Here is a 12,834-nt window from a genome sequence, read left to right as displayed (position 1 = left end):
TTTTGTAATTTTTAGTAGAGATGGGATTTCGCCACGTTGACCAGGCTGGTCTCGAACTCCTGGGCTCAAGGTATCCACCTGCCTTAGTCTCCCAAAGTGCTGGGATTACAGACGTGAGCCACTGTACCTAGCATCATCTATTCATATATCGTGGAGGGTACATAAGATGAGAGAGAATGGGATATTGGATTTAGCAAGATAATGGTTGTTGGTGACTTTTAACAAGTGGTTTCATTGGAGTGCTGAGGGGGAAAGCATGAGTAGAATGATTTAAAAGGAGAAGAGGATTTAGTGAGAGAAATTACAATTTTTTTTTTCTCGTGTTATCAGCAACATTTGGCCGGGCGCGGTGGCTCAAGCCTGTAATCCCAGCACTTTGGGAGGCCGAGACGGGCAGATCACGAGGTCAGGAGATCGAGACCATCCTGGCTAACGCGGTGAAACCCCGTCTCTACTAAAAACTACAAAAAACTAGCCGGGCGAGGTGGTGGGCGCCTGTAGTCCCAGCTACTCGGGAGGCTGAGGCAGGAGAATGGTGTGAACCCGGGAGGCGGAGCTTGCAGTGAGCTGAGATCCGGCCACTGCACTCCAGGCCGGGCGACAGAGCAAGACTCTGTCTCAAAAAAAAAAAAAAAAAAGAAAAGAAATAGATGGTAGCTGGAGGTGGACCTGGTTGAGGCGGTTGGTTTTCTAAGAATGTCGCCACAAATTAATGATTGCAAGCTGCTTATGAAGATCTAATGCCTGATGATCTGAGTGAATGGAACAGTTTCATCCTGAAACCATCTCCCCTTCAGCGGTGAAATTGTCTTCCATGAAACTGGTCCCTGGTGCCAAAAAGGTTGGGGAGCACTGTCCTAGACTGCTGTTAAGACATCTAGTCTAGGCTGAGTGTGGTGTCATAATCCCAGCACTTTGGGAGGCTGAGGCTGGGAGAATTGCTTGAAGCCAGGAAGTTGAAACCAGTCTGGGCAACCAAGCAAGACCTTGCCTTTAACCAAAAAAACAAAAAATTAGTTGATCACGGTAACATGTAACCATAGTCCTATCTGCTCAGAGAGGCTGAGATGGGAGGATTGCTTGAACCTAGGAGATCAAGGCTACAGTGAGTTATGATTAAGTCATTGCACTCCAGCCTGGGTGACTCTTTCTTAAAAAACAACTTTTATTTTCCATGCCTCCAATCTTTCCTCCTTTCTGGTGCATCAACACAAATTTATTTTTTTTAAAACAATTTTACATTTTTTATCTTTTTAATTCCTCTCCCAAAATCAGATGTAACTTTTTTTTTTTCGAGATGGAGTCTCACTCTGTTGCTTAGGCTGGAGTGCAGTGGCGCAATCTTGGCCCACTGCAACTTCCGCCTCTCTGGCTCAAGTGATCCTCCTGCCTCAGCCTCCTGAGTAGCTGGGACTACAGGCCCACACCACCACACCTAGACAGTGTTTCACCATGTTGGCCAGATGGTCTCAAACTCCTGACCTCAGGTGATCCACCTGCCTTGGCCTCTCAAAGTGCTGGGAATTCAGGCATGAGCCACTGTGCCTGGCCAGATGTCACAAAAATTTTTAATCTTACTTCAAAAATGCTATAGTGGATATCCTTATGCAGATGTATTATTTCTTTTAAGTATGCATATCCGAAGCATATACATCTGAAAGCAAAATCCCAAGGTTGGAGAATATGTGCATTTTTAATTTTGTAAGACACTAGAAATGCTCCAATACATCATTTTTGTATCATTCATTTTCCCTAAACACAGATCATGTTGTTGCTTTCTGTAAAGTCTTGACTGGCTCTTCCTTTACCTTTGAATTGAGGTCTCTTGAGTCTACAAATACTTACAACGCTCTTGCTGTGCATGCCAGATACTGGAGTTACAAAGATGAGTATGATAATTCTTGCACTAAAGGTGCTCATAATCTAACAGGTTAGACTGTGATTTCTCAACCTCTGCACTGTTGATATTTTGGGCCTGGTGATTCTTCATTGTGGGGTTGTCCTCTGCATTGTAGGATATTGAGGAGCATTCCTGACTTACCCTCTAGACGCTGGTAGCACTCTGTACCCCCTGCAGTTGTGACAGTAAAAAAAAATGGCTTCACACATTTGCCACATGTCCCCTGGAGGACAGTTCTTCATCTCCCCCTTAAGAATCATTGGGTTAGACAGACATGCACACAATTCTAGTATAATGTGATAAATGGTATGTTAACATTGAACCCCACAGCACTTTAGAAACAGGAATAGTGGAGTAACCTTCAGGTTGACATCTTTCAAGACTTAGCTCAGATACTACCTTATCCCGCAGCCTTCCTTTCTTCTTGCCAGCTTTGAATTACTGCTTGTTTAATAGCCCTTGTCCTTTGTCTCGTATTATAGCTAACATGTATTTCTTGTTTTGGAATTGGGCAGTCATTTCTTACTCATCTTTTTTTTCCTCCTTTTTTTTTAAATGGATAAAATGAAGAGATACCAGTAATAGATACAGAATAAACGTAGATTTGTGTGGAAATGTATAATGTAAATTTTACCTTAAATTTTACCTGTTTGCTTGCTTGCTTTTTTTTTTTTTTTTTCTTCTTGGAGACAAAGTTTAGCTCTTGTTGCCCAGGTGGGAGCACAGTGGCGGCACTATCTCGGCTCACTGCAACCTCTGCCTCTTGGGTTCAAGCGATTCTCCTGCCTCAGCCTCCCGAGTAGCTGGGATTACAGGTGCCCGCCACCATGCCTGGCTAATTTTTGTATATTTAGTAGAGACAGGGTTTTACCATGTTGACCAGGCTGGTCTTGGAACTTTTGACCTCAGGTGATCCACCCTCCTTGGCCTCCCAAAGTGCTGGGATTATAACTTTGTTCAGATGTGAAAGTTGCATTCTGTTTGTTTCATACTTCTACCAATTCTGTAATTGTGCTAAATTTGTAGCTTTTTAAAAACTCTTGACGTTCAGAATTATGTTTCAGAAGCCAACATATAAACCTGTGACGGAAGAAACTTAAGAGAAGCAAAAGGAACGTTAGGTTTAGTCTTACCTGCATATGAGAGAATTTAGGAGAATTAAATGACTTGCCTCAAAGTCATTTTTTAACACTGTAGATTTTGTGTATTTTTATTCTAATGACATGATGAGAGATTTTTAAAACGTAAATTCTTTATCTTTGAGCAGTACATAATGAAATATTTGCAGATGAAATGTTATATCTGGGATTTGTTTCAAAATGGCAGTTTGGGTTATACATGAAATACAGTTGTCCCAGAGTTTGTGGAATTTGGGTGATGGGCACATGGGAGTTTGTTACACTTTTCTACTTTGGTATATATTGGAGATTTTCTAGAATAAAAAGGTTTTGAGAATGTGAGTTTTAGCCTCATGTTTTTAATGAGTAGAAAATTTGGATTAAAAATATTATAAAATTTCTTTTTAAACATTTTTTTTCTCAGACTTTAGTGAGCATCAGAAGGATTATTTAAAAACTTTTTTTCAAGAAATTTAACGTTAACTAAGATTGGACTTTAATTTTGGTTCCAACATCTCCTGTGATGTTTGGGTTAGTAAACTTTGTTCATAGTAACAGCTTGGGCAGGGTTTGAATACTTCCTTGATTCACAAGTGGAAGACGATTTTATGGTTCTGTTGTGAAAGCCTTGAAGATGAAGTTTTTACTGTTTAGGCTATTTTCCTGCATTATCTCTTGTGTTAATGAAGAAGGTAGTTGATAAATTTCAGGGAATAGCCAGTCACATAAAGCTGCAGTAGAAGTGTTCTTGGTTTTTCTTGCATATGAAGGGGAAAGTCAGATACATTTTTAATAAATCTCTTTGCTGCTTTCATTTGGCAGCCTTGTTTGGGCACGGGGATAATAAAGCCTCAAGAACTTGAGAGAGCGGGTGAACAAGTTTCTTACATTGAAACTATTTAGTCAAATATGTACTTTTTTTGTATTGTCTGTAAAAGTATGTACCTATTCATTTTCTCAGGAAGCTTACAGATTTATTGGAGTAAGATAGATACATGGAGCAGTAATCAGTATAAATCGGTGTATGATCTGCAATATAAATCAATGTAATAAGTCACTAAATTGCGTGATACAGATAACTGTGTAGAATTTCAGAGGAATAGAAAATCAAAGAAGGCTCCAGGAGACCTAATAGAGAAGAGAGAAGAGAAGGTTAATGGGGAATCTAGATTTGTATAGGTAGAGAGATGAGAGGAAGATGTTTACTAACAAGGTCTAAAAAAAAAAAAAAAAAAATAGAGGCAAGGCAAAGCATTTCTCCAAAAATGGTTTGTAAGATATTAATAGGTGTTATTAAATGTTATAAAAATGCTCATTAGCATGTTAAAAGTTTCTGAGAAATTCTGTGGGAAATGAACCTATTTAAGGAAAGGAAGCAGCATTTTTTTCTTTTTTAGATTATACCTCTGTAGTGATCAGTATTTCATTGGGTTAATTGTGAGGAACTACTTTGGGAAATGCTGTTATAGCATGTATAGAAATCTAGGCGGTTTGGTGACTAGTGCTGATAGGACACATTTGAATAAGTATGGTGAGAGAATGAAAAGCACTGAATACTATTGGTGAGGGTTTCACTATTTTTAACCTTACTTAAGTAGCCCATGAAAGTTTTTGAACAGAGGAATAATGTGAGTAAATCAATGCTTGGAAGACATATCTCCAGAACAGAGTGGAATGGGAAGAAACTAGCACCAAAGAAGGTAGGAGCGGGGCCAGGCGTGGTGGTTCACTCCTGTAATCCCAGCACTTTGGGAGGCCAAGGCAGGTGGATCACCTGAGGTCAAGAGCAGCCTGACCAATATGGTGAAACCTTGTCTTTACTAAAAATACAAAAAAATTAGCCAGGTGTGGTGGCGTGCGCCTGTAGTCCCAGCAACTCGGGAGACTGAGACAGAATTGCTTGAACCCAGGAGGCAGAGGTTGCAGTAAGCCGAGATTGCGCCACTGCACTCCAGCCTGGGTAACAGAGCAGGACTCCGTCTCAAAAAAAGAAGGTGGTAACGGGCCACTTTAGTTAAATGGAGGAAGGAAGGAAGGAAGAATGCCAGGCATTTCAAAATACGGATTTATAGGATTGGTGATTAACTATCAGGAATACAAGAGATGAATCCATTGTTTTAAAGTTGTATCATTGGCACATTTGTGAGGGGAAAACTGATCTGGTGACCCCAAAATGATAGTAGTTTGAATGGATTGAATTTGTGGTTGAAATAATTGTTGCTAGCAGAGATGGAGGGCTGAGCCTAGGACAAAGGAATGGAATTCTGTAGGAGAGGGGTGATAGACACAATTGAGGTCAGGAGAATTGATAAAACTGAACAAGGGAATTATAAAAAGGAAGATGCTTTGGGAAATTTTGGGGGGGGTGGAGTGGGGACCATAAAACTTATTAGCATCAGTAAAACATGCAGGAAATGTGTATTTTCTACCATTTCTAAGATACTCTTTTGGGATAGTAAAGTTTTAGTGGGTAATATATTTCTTTGGGTAACAGGAAAACAGGATTTCTCTTTCGCCTGACATTTGGCGTTGGAAAGTTTAGTTTGGACTCAGCTGATTAGTTTGGTGTTGGTGGTTTTGTTGGTTGGGTTTTGGTTTTGTCTTACTATTTTCCGTCAGGAAAGCATCTACATGAATTGTCTGTCAATTCTAGATATCACCTCTGCTTTATTTAAAAGAGCTTCTTTTAGCCTGAACTGATCATTAATAAGTTAGAATACCCAGCTTTGTATTTTTTGGAAACAGTGTCTCACTCTGTCGCCCAGGCTGGAGTGCAGTGGCATGATCATAGCTTACTGCAGCCCCGAACTCCTGGGCTCAATCAGTTCTCCCGCCTCGGCCTCTAATTTACAGGTGTGTGAGTCATTGCACCTGTCCTAGAACATCGACTTTAAAACAGGTTTTGTAAGAAAGAATTAATTGCTGGTATCTGATACCAGTTAACATATCAGTACACTTATTCCCTAAGGAAAATTTGCCGCTATATTTACATAAGCCCTTCTTTTTGGTGCTTTTTTATTTTCTGCCACTTAAAGTATTTAATTCCTGTTACTTCATGTAATTCAGCCATTCATTACCTTGGATCCTCTTATATGCCAAAATTCCTTCTTGAATGTTTAAGTGAAGATGGAATAGAATGTATTTATTTTTAGAAGAAAGTTTCAGCCTTAGAACTGTAAAAGCAAAGCTTTTGACCTTGAAGGTAATACCTTATATTTGTTGATAAATAAGTAGAGAGCTGATTTAAAATTTTTTATTTACTTTTTATGTTTTACAGTGATGGGGTCTTGCTGTGTTGCTCAGGCTGGTCTTGAACCCCTGGCCTTGGGTAATCCTGTGTGCCTCCTGAAGTGCTGGGATTACAGGCCTGGCAGTTGACTTTCTATGTTACAGTGTTAATAAATGGCAGAAGTTAACTTTAAAGGGTGTAAGGAAATCTTTTTGAAAATTGGTGAAAATATCTTTAGTTTTGATTAGCATTATGTCATTTATTATTTCCTGCTTTCTCCCTACTTTTTATAAATAGTTTTTTTCACTCCTATTTAATTTTCTTTCAGCCTACGCTTGTTTCAACAGCAGTAACCACTCAAAAAGACTTGGTAAGAAAGTTTTAAAGAGGATTTGAAGTACCTGATGGCCAAAATGAATTTTAAAAAATTGTATTTGATGTCTATTCCCATTTTTGCTTTTTTTCCATTCTAATCAGTTAAGTTTTTGCTCTTATATTTTTAGAGGCAAGTTCTCTCTCACCCAGAGTGGAGTACAGGGGTACAATTATAGCTCACTGCATCCTCAAACTCCTGGGTTCAAGGGATCCTACTGCATTAGCCACCTGAGTAGGTGGGACTACAGGTGCCCAGCACTGTGCCTTGCTAATTTTTTTATGATTTGATTTTTTGTAATGGTGGAGTCTCACTATGTTGCCCAGGCTGTTCTTGAGCACCTGGGCTCAAGCTATCCTCCCACCTCTGCTTCCCAAGTACTTGGGACTACATAATCCAACTCTTATTTCCTCTTTTCATTTGCTTTTATTAAATCTTCAGGAATTTTGTTGAAGGGCAAATGATGTTCCATGGTAAAGAAATTTTGTCTTAGATTTACTGTTTGATCTAGTTAGTAGTAGTAGTTTATTCAAGTAGAGCTCTACCACTTTATCATTTCATTTGCTTTTTGAAGCAGGCTTATATCAGAACAAAAGGAAAATAAAGGTAGAATTTATTGAAAACATAGTTTGAAAGTTTTAAATTGTGATTTTATAAAGGTTATTTTACAAATGTTTTATTTTTATATATATATATATATATAATTTTATAAATGTTCTTTGTACTGTCTTCCTAATATATCTGGTTCTCTTCTTCACCCAAGTTGGGTGTAGCCATGGAGCTTGCTTTGGCCAATGAAATATGTCATGGTGATTGATCCATTAGTCAAGAAAGCATGCAGTACACCCTCAGCTGATTTATGATGGATATGAATAAAAAATAGACCTTTGTTTTAAGCCACTGTGATTTGAGAGGTTGTTAGTACAACTTAATTTGCCCTGCTCTGTTATATAGGGGAGCCACTAGCCCTGTGATGCTGTTAAGCACTCGGAAATGTGGCTAGACTGAATTGAGATGTGCTGTTAAGTGTAATAAAATACAAACTGAATTTTGAAGTTTTAGTATAAAAAACAATGTAAAACATTTCATGAATAATTATTGATAAAAGATTGGAATTTAATTCTTTGGATATATAGGCATGCTTTATCGTGCTTCACAGATACTAAAATAAAAATGAAGGATGTGGCAACCTCATGTTTGAGCAAGTCTGTTGACCCCATTTTTCCATCAGCACGTGATCACTTTGTGTCTCTGTGTCACATTTTGGCAGTTCTTGCAATATTTCAAATGTTTCCATTATTTTATTTTATTTTTTATTTTTGAGGCAGAGTCACCCACTGTCGCCCAGGCTGGAGTGCAATGGTGCAGTCTCGGCTCACTGCAAGCTCCGCCTCCTGGGTTCACACCATTCTCCTGCCTCAGCCTCCTGAGTAACTGGGACTACAGGAGCTCACCACCACGCCTGGCTAATTTTTTGTATTTTTAGTAGAGACGGGGTTTCACCGTGTCAGCCAGGATGGTCTCGGATCTCCTGACCTCAGGATCCGCCCGCCTTGGCCTCCCAAAGTGCTGGGATTACAGGCGTGAGCCACCGCGCCTGGCCTTCATTATTATTATACTTCTTAACAGTGATCTGTAATCAGTGGTCTTTGATGTTACTGTTGGAATTGTCTTGGGGCACAACAGACTATGCACCCCCATAGAAGGTGAACTTAATTGATATAAAGGTTGTATGTTCTGACTATTCCAACAACCAGCCATTTCCCCATCTCTCTGCTTGGGCCTCCCTCCTCCCTGAGACACAACAATATTTAAACTAGGCCAATTCTGGGCACAGTGGCTCATGCCTGTAATCCCAGCACATTGGGAGGCCAAGATTGGCAGATCACTTGAGGTCAGGAGTTCAAGTCCGGTCTGGCCAACATGGTGAAAACCGTCTCTACTGAAAATACAAAAATTAGCTGGGTATGGTGGCAGGCGCCTGTCATCCCAGCCACTTGGGAGACTGAGGCAGAAGAATTGCTTGAACCCGAGAGGCAGATGTTGCAGTGAGCTGAGATCACACCACTGCACCCCGGCCTGGGCAAAAGAGCAAAACTCTGTCTCAAGAAAAAAAAAGAAGAAACTAAGCCAATTAATAATAACCCTACAGTAGCCTCTAAGTGTTCAAGTGAAAGGAAGAATTGCACATATCTCACTTTAAGTCAAAAGCTAGAAATAATTAAGCTTAGTGAGGAAAGCATATTGAAAGCCCAGATAGACCAGAAGCTGGGCCTCTTGTGCCAAACAGCCAAGTTGTGAATGCAAAGGAAGGGTTCTTGAAGGAAATTAAAAGTCCTATTCCAGTGAACACATGTGATAAGAAAGCAAAACAGTCTCATTGCTGATATGGAGAAAATTTTAGTGGTCTGGCCAGATCATACCAGCCACAACATTCCTTTAAACCAAAGCCTAATCCAGAGCAAGGCTCCTAACTCTCTTCAATTCTGTGAATGCTGATAGAGGTGAGGAAGCTGCAGAAAGAGTTGGAAGCTAGCAGATGAGTCCATGAGTTTTAAGAAAAGAAACTGTTTCCATAACATAAAGGCAAGGCTGCAAGTGCTGATGTAGAAGCTGCAAGAAGTTATCTGGAAATTAACATCATTGATGAAAAGGGTCACGCTAAACAACAGATTTTCCGGCTGGGCGCGGTGGCTCAAGCCTGTAACCCCAGCACTTTGGGAGGCTGAGGCGGGAGGATCACGAGGTCAGGAGTTCGAGACCAGCCTGGCCAATATGATGAAACCCCATTTCTACTAAAAATACAAAAATTAGCCAGACGTGGTGGCGCCCATCTGTAGTCCCAGCTACTTGGGAGGCTGAGGCAGAAGAATCGCTTGAACCCAGAAGGCGGTTCAGTGGTTGAGTGGTTCAGAGATTGCAGTGAGCTGAGATTGCACCGTTGTACTCCAGCCTGGGAAACAGAGCGAGACTGTCTCAACAACAAAACAAAAAAACCGCTAGGCTGGTCTCGAACTCCTGACCTCAAGTGATCCACTTGCCTTGGCCTCCCAAAGTGCTGGGATTACAGATGGGAACCACCATGCCCAGCCAGCAACCACCATCTTGATCAGTCAGCAGCAATCGACATTGAGACGAGACCCTCCACCAGCAAAAAGATTACAATTTACTGAAGACTCGGATGATTGTTGGCATTTTTTAGCAGTAAAGTTTTTTAAAATTAATGTACTTTTTGTTTTTTTAGACATAATGGTGTTGCACACTTGATAGACTGCAGTATAGTATAAACATTATATGTACTGGGAAACCAAAAAAATGGGTGGCTTTGTTAATTGCAATATTAGCTTTATTGTACTTGTCTGGAATAAAATCTGCAGTGTTTCTGAGGTATGTCTATATTAGGTTAAATGAAATATATTTTACCTTTGAGTTTTACTTTTTAAATGTAGCTGTTAGAAAATTTGAAGTTACTTATGTGAGTTGCATTGTATTTCTGTTGGACAGCATCTGTGTTGTTACAGCCTATCATCACTTAAGTCAAAATTTATACAAAGAATAGTATGCTCTAACAAAAAAACTTCAACTGTGGCATTGGCTTGAGAGTCAGGCAGCAAGGAAACTGATGTTAGATGCTAGGAACATTATGATGCAGAGAACAATATTATATAAAACTTTCCTGCAATAACTTGGAAGGCAAGTAGTATACCTAATGCATTTGTAGCTTTTGGGATAAGGTTGGAAAACAAATTGTATTTTAACTGGTACTGGTTTCATTTGACAAGGTGTTATACAACGGAAAGAGATGAGCTAGAAAATAATTGTTTAGTTTCCAAGTATGAATGAAAAGCAATACAAAGGGTCCAGAAATTTGGGAATTTGTAGGATTAGAAGAAGCAGTTGCTGCTGCTCCTTTTTTTTTTTTCCTTTTTAAATAAATTAGAGACACAGTCTCCCTGTGTTGCCCAGGCTAGTCTCAAATTCCTGGGCTCAAGCAATCCTCCCACCTTGGCCTCCCAGAGTGCTGGGATGAGCCACTTTGCCTGACCAGTAATTGCTTTTTACCTCCAATCAGTAGGAGACACAACTGAAAAGGCTTTTGAGTAAATAATTGAAATCCATTTTTTTGGCAGGATCCAGTCAGGGTTATGAACATCACTTCCATTGTTAAAATGTCTGAAAGGATTAAGGTAATTCAGAGTAAAGGCCAACTTGAGAGGGAATTGCTTTTCAGTTGGGTTAGGGGAAAGAGACTAAAAGGTATGGATTCCCTGCTAAAGCCAGGTAAACTCAAAGTACCCATAGTTAGGTAGAGAGAAATAGACACATTGTCTCATGGGGCAAGAAAGCGAAGAAAAGTAGTAAATCTAAGAGGCATATCTTAGAAAAAAGCTTTGGTTCTGGACATTGGCGCTTGAAACTGGATAGTATCAAATAGATAAGCCTTCTAATTTTTTCAGGGAGAGGCATAGCCAGAAGTCTGAATAAAGTATAACTGCTTGATACATAATGATCTTGCTCTCTGCCCCGTGCCTGCCTAACCTATTTGCTTCCTGAGAATTCTGCTCTGCTAAGGAGTCACTTTCTGATGTCCACTTCACTTTTAGCGGTAGAAGATAACAGACCAGGAAAAGCCTTCCAGAAGGCAGAACCTAGAGGCACAGAGAACAGCACACTTAGAAACTCCTCCCAGGGGTCAATCAGAGCATTCCCCACCTTCCAGGACAGAGAGCCCTTGCACAGTCTGTTCAGCCTGGCTTATGAATTGCTATGAACGACTGACTGTTGTCTTATTTTCTTCTTTTGAACTGGAGCATTTTTTATATTCTGTCAGTATGTATTGTGTGTTTGAAGGGAGGTAGATTACTTGTTTTAATAGGTCTCTGTGAAGAGGGGCTGCATCTGGACTTGATATAGAGGTGATTTCCCCATCAACACAGATCCTGTCCTTTGAACTTACTGCTGAGATTGGATGGGATATTTGGGTTGCCTTCTGAATGGAGGGACAGATGTGTTTTTTCATGTGGGAAGAATAAATATTTGACAGCAGGGGGACTAGGGAGTCATGATTCTTCATAAAATAATCATAGAATTGCCCTTTCCTTTAATTCTTAATGTCAGGCATGGCCATACGCCTTTTTGTGACAAAGCGTGAGTGGAAGTTTAAGAGCAGAATGTGATTTTCCACGTTTTCTTTCACCTTTGGCAAGGTAACCTTGGAAGCATGTATCAAGTGGAGCCTGGACTCCTGAGGTGCTATCATGATCAGATCTCCCTTACCAACCTGAATTGGACATTTGAAATTAGTGAAAAATAAACTTTTGTTTTATCAAAGCCATTGAGCTTTTGTGATTGATGTTACTGTAGCACAACTTCACTGATTCTCATTAATGTGTTAGATTGTAATTTTGGTCAACAAATGTTCACCCAATATAGTTGTTCAATAAATGTTTGAATCAAATATGTAAAAATGTGAGGGCAAAAGAAAAATGTAAAAATTCTAAAACTGCCAAGATCCAGGTCTTTGGCTTTTATTCTTTGTGTGATAGCCAACTCACATGTTGACTACGGGTCCTCTAATTATATAGGTAATATGGCAGGGATTATTCAGGTAGCAGACACAGGGGAAAATAGAAAACAAGCTTGTAAATAGGAGTTCAAAGCAGTACATAGGTGTGGTTTAGTGGATCATTTAAAGCATTGTTTCTTCTATTTCTGTTGATACTAACTCAAATTAGGATTGTTTACAGTCTGCAGAAAGTGTTGGAACGGAATTGTTTTGTTTAAAGGCAGTTTTTTTTAATGAAGGAAGAAATGCCCAAACCATGTTTTTTTGTTGTTGGTTGGTTGGTTTTCCCCTAGCCATTGCAGCAGTGGCAGAAACATCAGTTTTAGTCCAGTGCTAGAGCAGAGCCTTTTCTTCAAATGACATCTTAGGCAGAACTCCAGTGTATAAAACTCATATTAATGGGGCTGCTCTGACTTTTATGAGGGCCTGGGGCCCTCTTCTCTGCTGACACTTACAGTATTCTTTATGGAAACAGTTTGAAATTCCCTATATGAAGCAGATATACCTGCCGTGGCCATCTTCATTTTCAAGGGTTTGGGTTTCTTAAGAGTAGCCTTAGATCCTTTCTTTAGTCCTGATTTATTTAATGTTTATATACAGTTTTAACAGTTCCGACTGATTTCCAAGTTTAAAACTGGCTTGGAAAAT

The 12,834-nt window shown here is 39.8% G+C and overlaps 1 protein-coding gene across 4 annotated transcripts in view; it reads left to right on the top strand.

Annotated features, from left to right (window-relative positions):
- Window positions 1–12,834, top strand: part of SP3 (Sp3 transcription factor) — a 56,200-nt gene that overhangs the window by 23,940 nt on the left and 19,426 nt on the right. For 2 of the 4 annotated variants that reach the window (XM_028830845.2, XM_077957215.1), the window contains exon 5: window positions 6,576–6,617. The exons of the other annotated variants lie outside the window; for them this stretch is intronic. In XM_028830845.2, the coding sequence (XP_028686678.1) occupies window positions 6,576–6,617 (42 nt within the window). The remainder of the gene's footprint in view (window positions 1–6,575; window positions 6,618–12,834) is intronic. 4 annotated transcript variants of the gene reach the window in all.

The sequence above is a fragment of the Macaca mulatta genome, chromosome 12 (assembly GCF_049350105.2).
Source record: "Macaca mulatta isolate MMU2019108-1 chromosome 12, T2T-MMU8v2.0, whole genome shotgun sequence".
NCBI classification, from domain to species: domain Eukaryota; kingdom Metazoa; phylum Chordata; class Mammalia; order Primates; family Cercopithecidae; genus Macaca; species Macaca mulatta.
This window is presented reverse-complemented; position numbering and strand designations above follow the sequence as displayed.